The 20,015-nt window shown below is 62.7% G+C and overlaps 1 protein-coding gene across 6 annotated transcripts in view; it reads right to left on the bottom strand.

The window, feature by feature from the left end:
* NFATC1 (nuclear factor of activated T cells 1) overlaps positions 1-20,015 on the bottom strand; it is a 101,729-nt gene that overhangs the window by 34,339 nt on the left and 47,375 nt on the right. For 5 of the 6 annotated variants that reach the window (XM_027118813.1, XM_027118815.1, XM_027118816.1 and 2 more), the window contains 3 exons: positions 18,868-19,008; positions 11,046-11,101; positions 6,468-6,600 (listed from right to left, as the gene is read on the bottom strand). In XM_027118813.1, coding sequence (XP_026974614.1) covers positions 6,468-6,600; positions 11,046-11,101; positions 18,868-19,008 — 330 coding nt within the window. Of the gene's footprint in view, positions 1-6,041; positions 6,601-11,045; positions 11,102-18,867; positions 19,009-20,015 lie in introns of those variants that run through there. The other variant, XM_027118817.1, reaches the window with a different exon arrangement.

Below are 20,015 nucleotides of genomic sequence, written 5' to 3'. Positions count from 1 at the left end.
CTGCCCCATCCCATTCGCACGCCCTCCCGACGCCTCTCAGATCGCATCCACCCATGGGAATCGGTGCCCACGTCCACACCCTGCCCGTCACCCCGGGGTTCAGTGGATTTTGCAAACGGCTGATTTAATGGAAGATCAGACAAGGGCAGCAGAGGCCCTCGGCTCACGGCCACTCGGCCCTGGGCCGCTACCAGGACCCGGGGCAGAACTGAGGCCTGGGGTCCTCAACTCAGCCTGACCCCCAGGATCCCACGTGGACGGAGAAGCCAGGGGGCAGCGTGACACGACCCCTGCCGGGGAGCGGGGCTCACACCCTGGCCTGCCGGCCGTTACACAGAAGGACGCCGTCTCTCGTGAATCACGCCATCACCTTCCCACCGTCCCCGGGCAGACAGGTGGAGCACAGCAGCCGTCCCGGGCTCCCCTCACACCTGTGCGCCTGGGGCTCGTGCCCAGACCAGGACCCGCACACGAAGCAGGAGGAGCTGGGCGCCCTCCACCACCTTAAGAGCACGGCCCAGGGGTCCGACCACGGGACGCCCGTCCTCTGACCCCCGGGAGGCCAAGGCCACGGCCCAGGGGTCCGACCACGGGACGCCCGTCCTCTGACCCCCGGGAGGCCAAGGCCGACTGCCTGGCAGCTACAGGGGAGACATTTGGGCCTCGGCCCTCTTGAGTATCAGAACCACGGGAACCCAACTGTTTTATTCAGAAGACTTTTCGCGCCTGTGACACGAGCTCCTCTGTGAGTCCCCGGAGCTCAGGGTTTTACAGACGTTCGCATCCCTGGCACTTTGCATGGCGTCCAGACGCAGGCGAGTGAAGAACAAAGGCAAAACGGACGCAGAAAAGCAGGCCAGCCCGAAACTGCACCAAGAGAAAAGCAGGCACTCCTCCTACACGCACAGCTAGTGTCCTGCACACACGGACGGACGCACAGACGTGGCCACACCTGGGACGAGGGCGAACGTCTGCGCTGCTCTCAGGTGGATGAACTCAGAGCCCCGGCAGGCACCCGCCGGCTGCGTGGCCCTGGGGCTGATCCTGTGACCCACAGGCCTCGCTTTTCCAGGTGTAACACAGACGTGACGGCCACCTAAGAGGTGGTGAGGGACCCAACGTGGCATGAGCCGTAAGGGCAGCGGCACCGAGCCTCCCCCGCACGGGGACAGCGGTGCAGGGCCCTCCCTCTTACCAACCTGCTGGCACAGGGAGCAGCGGGGCCAGGGCTCAGGCTTGGGGCCACAGCCCAGCTCTTTGGCCTCGGACAGGCCAGGGGTGCTGCTGCCGACTGAACTGTCCCCCAGACGCGGGGGCTGAAGCCCTAACTCCAGGGTGACTGTGTTTGGAAATGGGCCATTAGGAAAGGAGTCGGGTTCAACGAGGTTGGAGGGGCCCTGATGCCATAGGGCTGTGGTCTTAAGAGGGAGAGAGGGTCTCGCTGTGCATGGGGGACATGGCGAGAAGGGGGTGTACGGGCGCTGAGCATCCCCCGCAGGCGAGGACGCCCCCTGTGACCGCCCCCCGCCCCTCCCACCAAGGCCTCAGCGGTTCGGCTGCGGCCACCGCCCTGTGCAGAAGAGGTTGCCCCGAGCCCGGAGCACGGAGAACGAAGCGCAGACTGTCTTCTGTTTGTTACGCGTGAGCCGCTGACACAAACGCCAGCAGGGCAGCTTCAGGGCGCGACTTTTCTGAGGCAGGAGACGTGGTGGCAGGAGCCTTCTGCACCGCCGGCCCTCAGCAAGCGGGCGCCCACGTCTGCGTCCAGGGCCGAGAGGGGGCTGGGGCGGATGGACCGGAGGACGAGGAGGGGACTCACAGACCCCACCGCCGCGTGATGGCAGGCACAAGCTCCTACCCCACCTCCCCCAGCACAGCCAGCACTTGCGCCAGGTCCTCGGGTTCCCAGAGGACAAGGCTCTGGGCCGCATGGCAGGAACCTCCCGACCGAGACACCACAGACTCCGCTGAGACCCCAGCTCCGCGGTGGCGGCAGTGCCCGCCAAGCCCGACGGGGTGGCCTGTCCTCCTCGGGTCCTCCCCGCCTTTCTGGGGGTGCTGCCTGGCAGCCTCTGCGGGAGCGTCGAGTGGACACCGGGAGACAGCTCTGTCGCGGCAGGCGGGGTGTGAGCGGGTGTGGCGGCCTCGCCGTCTGTGGCACCAGCCCCGTGGCTCCAGGGCCCTTACCCGGGGCTCCGGCTCCCCGCAGCTGGGCTGGCCGTGGCCTTCGGGCAGAGCAGACCGCACGAGCCAGCAAACGCGCCGCTCGGACTTCACCCGCTGTTGCCAGCGCTGCGTCCGTAGGGAATGTGATCCACTCTCCTGTGGTTTGACCCGAGCAGCTGTGCACAGAGGGCTGTGACTTGGCGGGGGGCCGTGCTGGGGTAACCCCCGCGCCGCGCGCTGTCGTGGGCAGGCCCCGGTCCCCGGGGGAAGGGGTCACCAGGTCGTCCCTCCGCAAGGCTGTGCTCAGACTTCTTGGGGGTCCGGCCTCACTCCCGCATCGCGTTGCCTTTGCAGTCGGTGGCCGTGGCCCTCAGGGATCTGATCAAAACCACCCTCCCCCTCGCTGTTCCGCCACGGGTGACGGTCTCAGTGGGGGAGCCTTGGGTGTGGGCCCCCTACGGAAAGGGCACCCGCCTTCTTTCCCAGCAGCTCAGGCCCCACGATTCACCCCCTCGTCCTACTCTGTTCCAAGCTCAAACCCCTCCCTGCGGATTCAAGGCCACGTCGGGGGCCTCAGGCCGGTGTCTGTCAGGACGGTCGACAGAGTCGACCCCGTGGCGGCCTTTAGAGGGGAAGCCACCTCCCCTTCACACGCCTGGGCTCTCCTGCCACCGGGTCTGGACACCTCACGGGGAGGCCAGCAGCGTGCGAACCAGACACACTGTGAGGAGCTCAGGCCCGTGGAGAGCGCTGCGGGGAAGGGCGGCTTCCAAACCCTCCCCACGGGCCCCGGCCCGGCCCTGACTCGTCCCTCCCGGGGGGCCTGGTGGGGCAGCCAATTCCCTGCCTCTCTGCGGCGGCAGGTTTAACGTGGAAAGAAATGAAAACATCGGTCCCTCGTTCTCCTGCTGGAACAGCGAGAGCGCCCGAAAATTGGCAATTTACTAACAGCAGCCTCCGGGACGCGGGAGTTCCCAGGAGAAGGCGCATCACAGCGCCTGCATGAGCCCGACGTGCGTAGCTGTGCACCGTCCCCCTCCAATGCACGCTCACCGCCACGCGGTCGCCACGCCACTGAGCTGACTCAGGAAGGTTCCAAAAGGCCCATGGGCAGTGGCCGTGCCACCAGCCACAGCGGGCGCCCCGTCCCGGCTCCCGCCGGCCTGCACCGGGACCCACCCGGCTCCCCTCAGCCTTCAGGTGGGAATGTCGGGTGGGCTTGAGGCCCAGGATCAACACCCCCAGGGCCTCCCTGGCTGACTCTGGTGAAGCTCCAGGACCCTCACCCCGAGCAACAGGTGGGCAGGGGGCCTGGTGCCACTGCAGGCGCTCCTGGGGACCAGCTAGAAACATCTCAGGGGAACAGGCAGACCCTCCAGGCCCGAGGATCTGTCATGACTGACCTCCTCGTTCTAGGAACATGCTGACTTTGGCCCATGGCTCTGAAGTCATTGGCTGGGATTCCCCCCTAGTGTGTGAGCTGCCGTCCCTGCCTGCTCGTCCCGGGGTCACTGGGCAGCGTCGGAAACGGAAGCCCTGGGGACACAGCCAGTGTGGACGCCGTCGTCCCCCCGAACCCAGGGGCCGCTCCCCACAGAGTAGGCTGCTTTCCCTCTTCAACTGGGGCTGTTTCCCCGGGGTCTCGGCCTCGTGACAGGTACCAGGGCCCCGCAGCTCACAGCACTGGAGAGAGCGGACGCTTTCTTTCGGGAGACTGCGGTTAAACCCAGACAGCGACAAACAAGAAACTGAGGAAAACCTCCCTGGCTGCACATGGGTGGGTCCGTGGCCTCTCCTGCAACTGCCCTGCTGTCTTCCCTGCTCTGCCCTTGACCTTCCCGCCAGGAACCCCCGCTGTACACACTCTGCTCGCTCAGGGCGTCCTACCCGCACCTGGAGACTTTCCCCCAAACACGGCCCCCAGAGACGGGGAGCGGCCCTAGTCGCCCAGGCCCCGCGCAGACCCGCAGCCGGGCTTCCTTGCGGTTTGAACAACGACACTAACGATGTGTCAGACGGCGGGCGGCAGGGTGGGAGGCTTCTCTGCGGCGGAGGCTTCGGAGGGTAAGGACAGGCTGGGACCAGACGTGGGAAGGAGGTGCCCACCTGGCCCCTAACCAACACCACCTGCTGAGCCGCGTGAAGACTCAGCCCGAAGCTGCAGGGGGCAGAAGCGACCGCGAGAAAAAACACGAAGCCTAAAGCTGGGAGCTCGAGCTCCGCTCTCGCGCTGGTGCGTTTATTGTTCACAAAAGAAAAGCACAGGAGGACGGTCCCCACGATCTGGGCACGGAGTCAGGGCCGGCTGGGTCCCTGCTCCCAGGGAGCTCACAGCCCCACGGGGCACGGCCACCCAGGAAGGCAGGGCAGGACCGGGGCTCTCGGGCGTGGGTGGCACGGACCCCTCGACCCCCTGGGGATGGGGCAGATTTCCAGGAGAGAAGTGAAGGGAGACCAGGGCCTGATGAGAGCAGCACAGGCCACAGAGCCAGAAAACCATGCTCCGGAGGGACGGACGGACGGCTCTGTGGGCGGGGCTGGGTCACCAGCTCGAGGGACCGGGGGGTCCGGGTGACGGTCCACACAGCATGAGCGATGGTTGTGCTGGGCTGACACGGGGGTGAAGGGGTGCGGAGCGGGGGGCAGGTCAGCCCCTGGCGGGAGGGAGCCTGCAGGACTGAACGGCAGCTGTAGGGTTGGGGGGAGACGGTGGCCCCTCGACAGCCCTGCCCCAGGATCTCAGTGACGTGTCTCTGGGGGCCTCGGTACCCCCCCGAAAGGGGGACCCGGTTTGCACACAGACCCCTTCCCTCTGACTGGGGGCGTCTGTGTTAAGCGGGAGGTGAACTTCGAGCAGGAACTGCAGGAAATGACGTTCGAGCTGATTTCTAAACTGCTTTAGAAAGGAATTTTTCTTCATAAGCCTAGGTTTTCTTTAAAGCATTCAATTTTTAGTCAACCATGCTTGAATTTTAATTAGGACACGATCATTACATTTCCAAACAAAGACTGAGTATTTTCTGCTGTAAGGAGTGTAGTACCACATCCGAGAACAGGCAGGATTAGCGGAGTGCGCAGTACCCACCCCAGAAGTCCCAGAGGGGCCCCCAGACGGCCCCACGGCAACGCACACTCCTGCAGGTCTGTTCACGTACATGCTCGTGACGTGATGAGCACGAGACCACGTTATTCAAGCCTGGACAGGCGTGGCTAGCGTCTGCCCCAAAAGCAGTTGATTCTGCTTGCTATCCCCTCGGGTTTTCCAGGGCTTTCTATCACCTAGTCTATCGTACGTGACATTTCACACTAGGAGGAGCCCGAAGCCTTCAAAAACGTCTTGCTTTCACTAAGGTGATGACATGGCCGCTTTCGCAATCAGTCCTAGTGCGTGGTTTCCCTCCTAGGTTATGTGAATCTCAAGTTTTTAAAACAGCAGTCACAGTATAACAAGACCGTCGGCACAGCTGTGCTTACGTGACACAGGTGAATCAGGACGCGGCCCTCTCTGGACACACACCCTGCCGGCCTGGAGGAGGGCGGCATGGGCCCCAGGCGCCAGGCCTCGGGTCTGGGCAACACCGAGAAACAACTTTCTACTAGTTCAGAAGCGAAACAACACACGATGCTGTTCTCCTTCAGAAAACAGCCTAAAAAGTGAAGAAGGTAAACAGGTCTTTTTCAGGCCAAGAAACCATCCTCAGAGCGTGTGAGTGGACAACCTGAACGAGGTGCTTTCTGGTCGAGTGAAGGGTGTCTGGGAGCGCAAGCCCCCTGGTCACCGGAGACGCAATTATCCAACCAGGAGTTTTCTGTGGGACGTTAGCTCGAGGACAGAAATCATTACCGTCAGTTAATGATCACACCAACCACCAGCCTTCAGGCTTCATACAAGGGTTTATTTCTAAAGGCACCTGCAAAATCATGATAACCATTTGCTTCTCCGCCTTAAACATCTCTAGAATTTAAACTCACACCGAGGCCACCTCAGCTTCTGTGTACAGAAGAGCTGCACCTTTTCCCCCTTGGCGGTTGTATATCTGCAAGCAGCTAACAAAATGATCAGTAATTATCCCCAAATGCAGCCCCCAGCCGCAAGAGTAATAAAGGAAAATACACTGAAAGCTCCACTTTTCTCTGGAAGGAACCGACGACGTGATCTTGCTAACAGGACGGTAACAGCTCGGGCGTGCAGCGCGACCACACGGTCTGAAGCCACCACATGTCAGGGTTCCTGATTTTCTTTCAGGAAAAGCACCCCGTGGGTTGGTTCGCAGCGTTTAGGGTTAGAAAGAGAGCGTTACCATTGGCGGGCAGGTAGGTGAAGTGCTGGTACTGGCTCCTCTTCCGCTTCCCGTTGCAGACGTAGAAGTTGACTTGGACCGGGCTGGTTATCCTCTGGTTGCGAAAAGGCGGGATCTCCACCACCAGCGAATTCTAGAGAGAAAGCGGCAGAAGGAGGGGGCGGTGAGCATCTCGCAAACGCAGACACACCCAGGCCCTCCCGGAGTGTGAAACACACGGCAGGTTTCCCCTTCAGAGAGGCCACCCTGAGAGCCTGCAGGGACCCTGATTCCTCCCAGCAGAGCCGAAAGGTGGGCTGGGGTGTGTGCGAGGTAGGGAGGCGGGGGCTTCACCTACGATGCCACCGACTGGGCCCAGGAGAGAAGCCGTGAGCAGATGCTAAGAGCGGGCCCGCTATCGGGCAGGGGAGTCTCCACAAGACCCCACGCCCCTCTGCCCCCACGCCAGGGCATGACCTTCAGAAAACTAAGCCCACATTCACCGACTTGGTGCTCCTGGGGAAGCCGGGAGCAGCAGTTCAGGTAACTGGCAACAAAGACCCAGGGGAAGCGCTCGCCGCAGACGTTCTGTACCGACGGCCCAGAGCCCAAGCCATGACCCTCTCAAATCGAAGGGGACGGGAGAGTCGGACTCAGCGGACTTGGGGGGCGGACGGGACGGGAGAGTCGGACTCAGCGGACTGGGGGGGCGGACGGTCAGGCACGGGTGCATCAGGGTGGCTTGCGGAAGCTGCTGTTACCTTTCCATGTTTTCAATGAAAAGTCAGCGACACGTTTACAAAAGTGGCCCTTTCAAGTACAGGTATAAACACAGGTCGCCGTGGGGCAGCACGCGTGTGGGAGAAGGAAGCAGGCTGGGGTCCGTGTGCCGAGACCGGGCGTCCACGCGAGGGCCCGTCCTTGGCGCCAAGGAGGTGCCCTTGCTTTGGGGGCGGGGAGGAGAGTTCACATCCCGAAAGTTTCCTCAAGGTTTTTGTCATATGATTTCGGTTAACAAGTAGGAAAATGTATAAGAAAAATCCATGGCATCCCTTTTTTTTTTTAATTAGAGTAACTGTAGCCTGTTACCCAATTTAACAGCAAAATTGATTGAATCCTGTTAATAATGAAATCTGAAGAATGTTTAACCAAAACTGAGGAGAACTTCAGGACAACCTCTTCCCTTTCCAGGTGAAGAAATGGGGCTCAGAAGCCTGCTGCTGAGGGCACACGAGTGGCAGGGCCGGAGGGGCCGGGACCCGGGCTGCAGCCCCCTCTGGGCTCCGTCCCCTGGGGCCACACTTGCGTCAGGCAATGTCCCCTGTTGTTCTAACAGCCTCATTCCATTTGGAAGAAGCCACAAGCATGCAGGTCTCCTGCCTGAGCAAAGGAACCCCAAGGGGACGGACCCAGTGGGGCTGAGGGTGTGCGCCCAGCCAGACCCCTGCAGAGAGTCTGCACCCCAGCTACGCGGCCCGTGTTCGGGAGCCTGGCTGGGGCCCGACGGGTCTGGGTTTCTGCCCTGGCTCTGCCATCTCTGAGTCTTAGCTCCACCACCTGCGCAGGGAACCGGAAGAGAAAGACACTCCTTGGGGGCTGTTTTCTGAGAATGCAATGATATGAGGCGACCCTGCAGGTGATGCTGGCCCCCGGCACAGAGCTGGTGCGCCATGATGGCAGACACGGCGGCCCACGGCGACCAGAGCCCGATCTCTACAGGAGGAACCAGGACAAGAGACAGAAAGGAGGAGGGTTTGCCTGAGCTGAGGCCAGAAGCAAAGCGGGGAGGCGTCAACAGGAGCGGCTGCAGGAAGCACCGGGGTGCGTCCGGCAGGGCAAGGAGCCCTGAGCAGGTTCCACGTCGCGGGTCGGCTTCTGTGGGTTCTAAGAGGCTGGAGGGCTGTGTTTTGATGTGGTCACAGACTGAGATGCTAGACAAACTATGAAAGTTTGTGACGAAGTTCTGTCCTCGTGGGAGCACTAATGCTCGATACGCAGTAAGGCAGGGGCGGGAAGGAAAGCGCAGTGACAGGGACACCTGTCACGACGGGAGCAGAGTAGGGTTACCAACGGCACTCAGTACATCCATGTCACCTGCTTTAAGAACACCCACTGTCTGGGGGCTCCCCTGGGGGCGCAGTGGTTAAGGATCCACCTGCCAATGCAGGGTACACGGGTTCGATCCCTGGTCCGGGAGGATCCCACAGGCCGCGGAGCAACTAAGCCCGCGAGCCACAGTTACTGAAGCCCACGCGCCTAGAGCCCGTGAGCCACAACAAGAGAAGCCGCCGCAACGAGAAGCAGCCTGCTCACCGCAACTAGAGAAAAGCCCGTGTGCAGCAACGAAGACCCAATGCAGCCAAAGATAAATAAATAAGACAAATAAATTGATTTAAAAAAAGAAAACCCATCGTCTAAATTGCTCACGACAGTACATAAACTATAAATACAGCACAATCCGACCCTGTTTTAAACATGCCCACGACACGAGGCGCGTGTATATATGTGTGTGCACATGGAGACAGACACCCGTGACAGGAAAAGGATGGAAGGAAATACGCCCCAATGTGAATGGTGGCTACATCCAAGTGGGGAAATTACACTAGGCGTTTTCTTTGGTTATACTTTGCTATATCTTCCAATTTTCCACAGTGAATATGACACTCTTTTATAATTAGAAAAAAATATATAAAAGTAAACTTCATTTAAGAGATAAGAAAGATGAAATGGTGAACGTAAAGCACACCATTATTCACATATCCTACGTTTCTTTTAGAACACATGACTGATAACCGTTAAGCTTTCTTTAATATACGTGCTGTTCACAGTGGAAAAGGAAACTCAACAACGGAAAATCTGAACATGCAAACTTGGCAGAATTATTTCGATGCCAACAGATGCATAGCTTCTGCAGGCCTCTCCTTCCTGCCCAGGGAGAAGGGGTGGGCGGCACTGGGGCCTGGGGGCAGAGGACTCAGGCCTGCGGTGGGGCTGGAACTGGGAGCCGAGGGCCCCCGTTTCGGGGTGACGGCTGGTGGCCAGTGTCTGTCACAGCAAACCTGAGGGCTGGCTCTGCGACTGCTGGGCCTGCGGGACCCAGAGTCCCCGTCAGAAAGTGGAGCTGCCTGAGACGGGGCACTTTCTCGGGGGGGCCAGGAGGAGCCCAAGAGGATGTGTGAGGTTAGAGGCCTGGACACCCTGGGCGGAGCGAGGTCGTGGACGCAGGTGTCGCCCCTGGGCCAAGGAGGAAGCATCTCCTTCTGATACCATTTGAAAAGCCTTCTGGTAAATGGGTCGGTGCTTGGAAAAGAAAGCTTAAGTCGCAGGTGAAAGATGCTTCTTCCTGACAGCGCCGCCTGTGCGGAGGAAGTGCAGGCCCCAGGCCTCCTTCCCAGCACGTGTCCTCCCGGCCACCGCGCAGAGGGCGCCTAGATCCCTTCGGCAAAGCCCACAGCCCGAGGTCCCCTGTTCACACGGGGGAGCCTGAGGAAAAAATTCAGTCCTTGACCTGGACGAGATTCTGAACCGTGACCCCCATTCCCTGCATCCACACACCTGCGTCAGGAGTGGCTGGTGGGCCGAGGCAGAGAGCCTGGAAGGTCTGTGAACGTCTCCAGAGAGTCACCTGCTAGCCTGTACGTTATGTTACCTGAAGGTTTCTACTGCTCTTCTGGGACCAAGTAGGACACACACGCACTCGGTGGTGCACAGTTAACCCAACCCCGGCAATAATCGCTTCACACACAATGGTCTCAACGCCCCAACGAGAAGACAGAGGCTGTGGGGCAGGTAAGAACACAAGGCCCGAAGAGCCCGCTTAAACCACAAGGACACAGACTGAAAGGCGGGTCAGAGAACGCTGCGGCAGCTACGACTTCACACAGAAAACATCCTCCACCCACAACTCGAGGAACAGTCATTCTGCCTCAGGTCCCTCCGTGCGTGAACCACGAGGGCCACGGGAGGCCGCGCGTAAGGACGGGCTCAGGCAGGCCCTGGGCCAGCGCGGCGACCCCTCAGAGGTCAGGCGTGTGCGGCAGGCGCCCGTCCCCGCAGGGGCCCCGGCTGCCGGCCAACGGACAAGCCGGCTGAGCACACTGAGGTCTGACCTCGCGTCTGTGTCCTGGCTCTTCCCTGGGAGGACAGCAGTGAGGGGTCACTGTCAAGGATGCTGGCGGAACCCCGAGGCCCACCTGCCCAGGAGCGGGGAAGGTGTGCTCAGGTTCTGGACAGCAGGTCCTCCCGGCGGAGGGGGGTTGGGCAGTGGGCCCCCTGGGGCCCTGGTGACAATGGCAGCCAGCGGGGACAGCAGGCCCCGGGGGTATGAGTGCATCCTGGGCTTCCTGGTGGGGGGCCTGCAGCACACGAGGCGCCCTGTCCTCCCTGGTGGCCCCACGTCCGAGTCGTCCCCGTGCTGCAAGTCCCGAGCGCGCTCACGTCGGGAGGCATTTCCCAACCATTTCCGTTCCTCGCTCTGTCTGTTACGTTCATCAGTGGTTCGTTTTAACAAAGTAGAAGCCACGTGCCTTGGGCCAGGAGCCGCCGCCGATAAAAAGCCCCGCCCAGAGAGCGCCGCCCATGGCCGCCCGCCGCACTTACCGGCTTGCACAGCGCTCCGTCGATTTTCGCCTCCATCTCCCAGATGTGGTGGCCGTCTGCAAGAAAGGGCGCGAGAAGTCCGTTACTCTGTCCTGACCGGGCACCGCCCCGAAATCACACCCGGATGCAGGCAGACGGGACTCGGGGCGGGAACCCTCTGATGAGAGGGTCCACCCTGGCCCGGCCGGCCCACTAGCAGCTGGTGAGACTGGGAGGCCGCACCTGACTGACCGGCTGGAGAGAGGCCACGAGGCTCTGGGGAGAAGCTCAAACCCAAACCCTAGAGCATGGACCTGGTGGGGCCTGGAGACCCCGCTCTGCAGGAAGGAGCCACGTGCCAGTGAGCACCCCCAGCGCCAGCCCCGGGTGGGGTCCATGCTCAGGTCTCCAAGGGAAGCGAGCCCGGGAGGCGCGCGGATGACCCGGGTAGGAAGGGCGCTGTCTGGGGACTCGGACCTGGTTTGCGTCTGGCCTGCGGCATATGGGGGGCTGCGGGGCCTCGCGGCTGGGGCCACAGAGCCCTCGGTGTCTCGGGAACAGGGTTATTCTAATGAGCAGGGGCCTGGGAGCCTCGGTCCTGCCCCAGCTCAGGGGAACCGCCGGGTGAACAAGAAAATCCGCTCTGTGACTGCTTTGGCGCATCAGGATACAGAAATGCAAAACACAAGGTATTTTTAACCTCACCCTGTGGCGTTTGCATGTTTGAAAAAACTGAAAAGGCTCCAGTGCCGTGAAAGAAAGGGTTTATTGTCCCCGGACCAGGCCCTCGAGGGAGCCGAAGGCTGGAAGCCCGCCCTCTGGGGTGACGGAGCGGAGCCTGCTCTGGGAGCTGGGAAGCACTTCTGGCAGGCACGCTGTTTGTGGACCTCGTCTGGCCGCTACTTTGAATTAATAGACGTCAGTCTCCTACAGGGGCCTCCTTCCTCTGCATCTTGTATAAAGTCGGCTCCCCAAACAAACCATTACAGCTGGATGGGCTGAGCTGTTGCTTATTCTCTGTTTTCCAAGAAGAAATGTGTGTGTGTTCCAAATCCTAAATTATAAATAAATTAGACAAAATCTCCTTTTTCTCCCTGGCAGTGCTGGCCGGGCAGGGGCGGAGGGTGGAGCAGAGAGGAAATGTGACTCACAGAGCGGCTGGGCCATGCCAGGACCACACCAGCCCCTCGGGACGCGGAGGTGCCCAAGCTGAGTAGCCACCAGATGGACCCACTCGGTGATAAGACAGGGGCCGGGGCCCGAGGGACCCGCATCCAGCTCTCCTCGAGGAAAAAATAACAGGAAACGGAAAGAACACCCACCGCCCTAAAGGCATCGGGAGTCTGCAAAGCAGCGAACGCTCCAGAGTCCTGCGAGCACAGGACTCGGTGAACGAGGTGCCCTGGCTCCGGGCCGATAAACGAGGGGGATCCCAGCGCCTGCGCAAAGCGCTACGGGATGCAGGCTGCTGCGTGGCGCGGCCCAGACCTGCCGCGCACGCGGACGTACTGTCGGGCCCCCCACTGGTTTGAGGAGATCGAAGTTACTCTTCCTGTAACCAAGGCTCCCGTGTCCCTGGTGCCTTTTAAGATCAACAAGTTTTCTCATGACAAAGCCTATCTTCGTCCCTTTCCCCCAAAACAGCTTTAAGCGCTCAAACCTGAACTGTCGGCAGCCGCTCCGTCTTTTGTCGACAGAGGCTGACAGGCCTCCCGTCAGGAAAGGGGAGACTGAGGCCGCCCGGCATTACCTGGCGTCCACCTTACCACCACCGCCCTCCAGGAGGGGCCCAAGACCAGACCAGCCTCCCGGGAACGCTGTTGCAGGTTCACCCATGGAACAAAAATTAAGGGAAATACAGGCGTGGAGTGGAGTGGGCGGCGGGGTGTGCACGCTGAGGACATGCAGGGCGGGAGGGGTCTCTTCCCTCCAGGGCCTCCTGGGCCTTTGGGACACTGTCCTTGTCACAGCGCCCGCCTGGGGGCCGGCGGTCCCACTGCGCGCACCAGGGCTGCGAGCCAGCCGGGCCTGGCCACCGGCACGGTTTCTGAAAGTGCAGAGCCTTCAAACCACACCACTAAAGCCCGCCTCACAGGCCCAGGGCTCCCTGTGTCCCCGCCACCTGGCCCTGGGGGGCTCTGGCCCCGAGTCTCTATTCTGTGGTTGGGTCACAGCCGAGGCGCCGGCCTCGGGGATCCCAAGCGCAGCGTGAGCTCTCGGAGGCCAGGGTCTCCTTGGTCAGAAGTGCACACGCAGCCCTGCTCAGGGCCAAGACCGGAGGAGCCGCCCAGGGCTGGTGACTGCCTGCTCTGTCATCACACGGGGACCCTCCCCACCGGCACCCGGAGCCCCGCTGGCTGCTGACTCCCCAGAGCTGCCCTGGCCTCCCTCGGGTGGGAGGCCATGCGGCCTCTGGGCGGCCTCTTCTGCACAGGCCCGGCTGGGCGTCCTGCGCAAGTTCAGCCTCTACCGGGAAGGGAAGCGATCGGCCCTGAACGGCCCTTTGTGTTCCAGCCTTATCAGGAACTTGCTGGCTTTCTCAGTAGGAAACTGCGCGCAAGCCCAGAAGTAAAAATATTCCCAATCATTAGGGAATTCCCTGCGGCGTGAGTCATCAGAAAGGCTTCCCCACCCCACCCACGGCCAGGAGGCTTCCACAGCTGCCTCGGGAGGAGCTGCCTCCGTGGGACAGGGCTGAGCGGGGGCCACCGACAGAGGCCCGAAGGTCCCAGCAGCCTCCCTTGTTTCCGGCCCTCCGCAGGGCCGGGGGGAGGTGCTGCGTCTGACCCACACGTGGTGGCACACTCGGGCCGTCGGAGCCCCGCGGACCAGCAGATGTACCTCCAGAGTGACGGAAGGTCCAGCCGCTGCGGCACCTCTGAGGCCCAACACCCCCGCCAGGAGCGCCCAGGGGAGCAACACACGTGTGCTCTCGGGAGCCCGTGCACGGAGCCACTGCGTCACGCATGACACCGACGGCCGTGCACGGTGAACGATGACCAGGACATTCTCTCTCCGGCCCTCAGAGGGTGATGTCCTGATGCTCCCGCGGGATGGACCTCAAGGACCTCGCTGGGTGGAGGAGCTGAGCCCACAGGACGCCCTGAGCAGGCAAGTCCGTGGAGACAGAAAGCGGTCCTCAGCTGCCAGGCTGCGGGAGGACACGGCTGACGGCTAGCAGGTGAAGCTTCTCTGGGGTGAGGAGAATGCCCTGGGATATATGTGCTGGGCTCTGAATCAACCCAAGCCCTTGGACTTTAGCCGGGCGAGTTGTGCGGTCTGTGAGTTACAGCTCAACATGGCTGACACGGAAAATGAATCCTCCCACACGGCCGCACGCGGCGTCGCCACACGTGGTCCTGAAAGAGGCGGAAGAGGCCAGAGCCTGGAGCCGCTCCCCCCGCCGTGCCCACTCCACCCCGCTGCCCCTCCCCGGGAGGGACCCGGGCCCACTCTCTGGAGCCCTCCTGGGGAGGCGCCCAGAGGAAGGGACGAGCGAGCCTGGCTAAGCTGAGGGGCTCTCTGGTGACACCCACGCGAGCACAGGACCCCACTCTGACTACTGCAGCCCCCGCAAGGCTCACAGCCTCACACCCCCGCACCCTCCACTGCAGGCGGCCGTGCCCTGGAGGGAGAGGTGCAGCTTGGGCCGTGAAGGCCAGGGAGGGCAGAGGTCACGCTGAGCCCACCGCCCGGTCCAGCAGCTGCAGCCCACTCCCCTCCCCAGCCTGTCGCATGCGCACCCACGAGGAGAGCCCTGCAGGGAGGGGAGGTCCCCGGGGACAGGGGCGAGGGCGTGTCCCGGGACACCGACAGAGGGGAGAGCTCGGAGCCGGGAGGAGAAGGGCCCTCGGGCCCCTGACGCCAACAGAGCCTGCGCACCTGACGGGGCCCTGCCCGTCTGCCCACCTCTGCGGAGGGGTGCCGGGGTAGCGTGATCCCGCCCAAGCCGGTTCAAGATGTTGCGTAGTTTAGAAGTGTGGGAGGATCACTGAATTCCGGGGCCACAGAGTGAGAAAGAGCCTTCTGAGGACAGGAGGGGCCCAGCCGCTGCTCGTCTGCTGACTGGGGTCAGGGCCGTTTCCCGGACGGTCAGGCCCAGGCAGGTCGCAGGCTGGGGCTACCGGGGGCAGCAGCTCCCACGCCCCCGCCGCCCCACGAGCCCACACCCGGAGGCGTCTCGGCCCAGAGCTACCCTAAGACCCCACCCGCAGAGGTCAGCCACCCACGACCACAGCCATCCTCGTGGACGCGCAGCACCTTCCCCGCCCGCCTTCCTGGGTCAGCACCAGAAGCATCTGAACACAGCGTCTCCCCCGCACCAAGTCTTGGCTTCTGGGTGTGAGCGGCGCACCAGCCAGCGGGGGCCGTTCTGTGCAAGTTCCAGAACCCCTGGGACCAACACCTGGGTCAGCGGGGCCGCAGCCGGAGTGCCAGCTGGACAACCAGCGAGTGACACCCGACCTGCAAGGCCCTACCCGAGACGCCGCCCGGCAAAGGCCGACCACAGCGGCCAGACCCCAAGAGCCAAAGGGCTGCCGGGCACCACCCAGCCGGGGAGGCCCCATGACGGCCCGACTCCGATCCTCTTCCGTAAAACGGGCAACGTCTCCGTCTGGTTCAGTGTGGACTCCGGCTGCAGACGCTTCCCCGCAGGAAACAAGTCCTGCTTCCGCTTTAAGGTCTTAGGAGACCCTGGACGCAACCTTTTCTTCTGGGGTCTGTCTCTGTTGGCTCTGGGGCCTTACTAAGAGGTCTGACAAGGAGGTGGTCCAGTCGCGTGGCAGGCGGTCACGCTGTGCCCGGTGACCCTCCACGTCTACACCCTGGGTGTCCTACCTCCAAGTCTGGGCAGGCTGGGACCTGGTGAGCCCCAGTGCGGTGCGGCCCCTCTGAGTCTGGGCCTTGAGGAGGCCTGGCGCCCACAGAGAGTGCCCGGCGCCTTGTGTAGGAGACCCGGGGGCCACGGCTGCGTCCAGCCACACGCGAGGGCCGGCAAACTGTTGTCTGTTGAAGCCGCCAAGTTCTGGTGAGGTCTGTCGTGCAGCAGAAGAAGCCCAAACAGGCTTCACACGGTTTCCAGGAATTGCAGAGAACAGGCCGGGGCTGCACACAGCGGGGACTTTCAGCGTCGGCATCAAGAACATGACAACATTCACGGCAACGGACCCTCTGAAGCCTCCCTCTCTCCTGTCTCCAGAAGCGGCAGTTCCCCTCCACGTGGGCGCTCTCTCTGTGTTCTCATGTATGTCAGGCTGTTTCAAACACTCACGCATGCGTACAGATATGTCCCCCGCGCACAGGTCTGAAGAGAGACCCCCAGATCTTCAGTGGGAGACGGGCACAGCATCTCACTTCCTGCAGGTGGCCCTGCCGTGGCATCCCGCACCTGCCACGCCCCCTATGTGAGCCTGTGCCGGTGTCCACGCACACACACGGCCACCGTGGGAGGTGTCATCTGACGCGGAGGCCGCGGCTGTCAACCGTGAAGGCCAGGCCCTGCAGCCTCTTGCTGGACACAAAGACCTCAGAAGAATCTCAGGACAGTTCCGGAAAGTTGTCACCTGATGCAGCCAGAGCTGAGCGTGGCTGGTCCACGGCGCTTTGTGACGGGCCCCTCGTCCACAGACGGGGCTTTGCTCCTACATCCCGAGGGCCATCCTCCTGCGGGCACCCTGCTCGGTCACCACGATGAGGACACAGGTGACGGCGGGGCCTCAACCAGGAGGAAGCCTGAAACACTGAGGACACTCCGAGCGCGGCCCAGTGCAACCGAGGGGACGTGGTGATGCGGAGCTCGGCTCCCCCGGGCCTGACGTGGTGACGTTCGCGGCAGCTATGGACTATATGCTCCTACAGCGGCTGCCACGGGGCCCACTGCCCACGTCCAGCAGCTCCAGAGACCAGGCTCGCTGTGCGCGCCGGCCTTGCTGCCACCAAGCAGGGGGTGAAAGAACCTTCAAGCAGACCAGGCGGCCTCCTTGCAAGCCTAGAGGACGATTAGGCTTTGAATCTAAATTGACTTCAGTGGTTTCTCCCCCCGCAAATCAACCAAGAGAAGCCCAGCCGGGCAGCATCGGCGTGCACTGTGCTGAGAATGGAGGCAGAGGCAGAAAGCGTGTGGACACCTGCCCCTCCTGCAAACACAGAACTGGCCCGAGTACGCGCGCAGACATGCCAACAACCCCGCTGGGACACAAGCACGACGTGACAGGACGCACAGCCGCGTCTTTACATCTCCCTTGTCACACGGTGTTCACGGGACGTCTGGCCTCCACCCACTCGCTGGTTTCTCGCCTTCCACCTGCCAGACGCAGATGTGCTGCAGGAGCGAGCAGGCTGGGGACGGGCCCCGACGTGACAGCGAGCGACAGCGGTGCTCGGCCTGCATGGGGCCGGGGCGGCCCGGGAGGCCACGTGAGGGCGACGGTCGGACATCCGAGGACTCGGCTCCCGCCTGCAGGCGGGTAGCCGCTGTGAAGGCCCCGTGACCGGGCCACGGTAAGCCACGCCAACCTAGGAGCCCCACGGGCACCCACGACGAGCCGAGGGGATCAGGAGACGTCTCACAGTCGCATCCTGGCACCAAGGTCAAAGTCGGGGCTAACTGGTCGAGGAAACAGCGAGGGGCGCCAGCTGGTTCCCACCACAGACGTCTGTGCGCGGCGAGGACGCGGCGAGGACGCAGCACCAGGCCTGGGCTCCCCGCCCCCCACGCACTGCGCATGTGCACACGTCTAAAGCACAGAAGCTTACGCTATTTCCGAATTTACCTCGTCCAGAGGGGGGCCTTCCGGGGGCACAGATTCCTCCCCTACCACTGTACTTGGTCGGGTTTGCTCCATCCTCTAAAACAGTTTCCAATCACACGCGCGATCGTACAGGCAGAACACGTTAAACGTGAGAGACTTTTTAAGCCCATTTTGATTGAAGTACTAAGTTTCCTGCAAACTGTACAAAACCAACCCCATTACGGAGGCTGAGTGCCTCCGCGGTTTGCGGTACTCAGCACGAGCCCTGCCCCGGCGCTCGGGAGGGGGACCGTGACCAGGAAAGAGAAGGCGAGAGATAAGGCAGCAGGCCCGGACCCCACAGGAGCCCCTCCCCAGCCTGGGGGCCAGCTCCCTGCAAGGACCCGCCCCCAAAACAAACTCTGGAGTTTGAGAGAGACAGAAGGTCCACGTGGCCACGTGGTCGGGCCGGGCGTCCCAGGTCAGGAGCTGTGCTGCCCCTGCGTCTCCCCTGCAGCACAGCGAGAGGCTCATTGCCTGGTTCCCCAGACACCAGAGGGAGGAGACCCTTCCCCTTCAAACCCGCAGCCCCCTTTCCCGAGCACACGTGCAGAGGTCCACACAGGCGTGCGCACACGCACGGAGCGGCCCAGGGGCCGCCGTCACTGAAAGAACAGCGGCTGCCTGTGCACCTTGGGGTTCTGTGCTGACAAGGGCGAGGGCCTGAAGCGTGCCCCGGGGGTACAGCAAGGTCTCCGGGCCCCAGTGGGGCTCCGCTCAGCTACCGTGGCCGCTCCATGCCCAGGCGCCTGCCTTGGACGGTCTGTGGTTCTGAGAAACGAGAAGACGCCTCCACACGGGCAGGCCCGGCAGCAGGAGCTGGTCGGAGCCCACGAGGGAGGCGCCCGCTAGCCAGGCAGACGCGGGGCCATCCCTCTGCAGAGCACAGCCTCCTGCAGGCCCCGCACCTGCAGCCCCTCTACGGCCGGCACCGTGTGCAGTGGCCCAGGACTGTGCATGGCACCCGTGGCCGCCCGCGCCCACCTCCTGCCAGCCAACCTCCGCCGGCGCCCAAACAGCAAGGGCTCGATGTCGGTTTTTAAAGAAGATACCTGGCGCTTTCTCCACGAAAATGACCTTGGAGTCCTGCAGAAAGTTGTGGCCGGACAGGACCATCCTCTTCCCGCCGAGGACGGGGCCGCTGGCCGCGCTCTGCTTCTCCACGAGGGGCAGCTCCTGGGCCGAGCGCTGGGCTGTGTGGGGCAGGAGAGCAACGGGAGTGAGACGCCCAGGCCCCTCTGCTTGGCCCTCTCGGGGGCGGCCGCTACACCCTGCTTTCAAAGAGTTCCTGGGTGAGCAGTGCAACCCGTCCCTGGTACACGGAACAGAAGAGTAACCACGCGTGGTCTGGGTCTTCACAGTCTACTCCAGGTTAGAGTGACACGGGAAGGCAGCCACGCCTCTGACTTGTCCACGTGGAGACAGCTCACCTCTCAGTGACGAGCGTGCACACGCATGTGTGTAAGTGAGTGGGCGCGCTCTGCCAGGGTGACTGACTGCCAGTGGGAAGGGCCCGGGGAAGCCGTGGGGAGCCCTGCTGGTGATGGGGAGGCCATGGCCCGGAGAGCAGGTGTCCCCAGCTAGGAGGTGGGATGTGGGGACCCGTCTGAAGCGGGCTCTGGCTTAGGGGCTGGCGGGCCACAGGCGGCCGAGCTCAGGCTGTCGGGGAGGGCGGGATGGGCAAAGGACCAGACGCAGGAGGAGGCAGAAGTGTGGCTGGAGAGGTGGTGAGGCCAAGCCAGGGGTCCTGACACAGTCACCCAACAGCCAGGGGACCCAAGAGGGAGGGTCCCACTCCGCCTCACGGGGCGGGGGCCTCGGGGCAGGGGGGCAGAGCCATCCGTGGCAGACCCCACAGCCTGGAGATGGACTTCTAGAGACTGGACAGGAAGGTCCAGCAGCAGCAGGGGGGAGGGCTGGGACGGAGGTGAAGACCACACAGCAGAAAAGGAGAAGGGGCTGCGGGGGAGGACGCCCCGTCGCCGAGGTCTGGCCGACGCTCAGGTCAGAGGCCAAGGAACTGAACCAGGACGTTCCCGCCGAGACGGGTGGGCGGCTGAGCCGCGAGGTCGGGGGTGTCCTGAGACAGCCCACACCGGAGGGGTGGGGTGGTGCTTCAGAGATAAGAGAAGGAGGAGGGCGGGTGGAAAGGCTCTCGCTGGGGCCGTGGCCAGTGGAGACTCTGGTCCCCCCCCGGGTC

Source organism: Aethalodelphis obliquidens, unplaced genomic scaffold, assembly GCF_003676395.1.
Source record: "Aethalodelphis obliquidens isolate GAN/ISIS:26980383/991018 unplaced genomic scaffold, ASM367639v1 scaffold19, whole genome shotgun sequence".
Lineage (NCBI taxonomy): Eukaryota > Metazoa > Chordata > Mammalia > Artiodactyla > Delphinidae > Aethalodelphis > Aethalodelphis obliquidens.
Note: the sequence above shows the minus strand (reverse complement) of the source record. Positions and strands in the feature narration are given on the sequence as shown.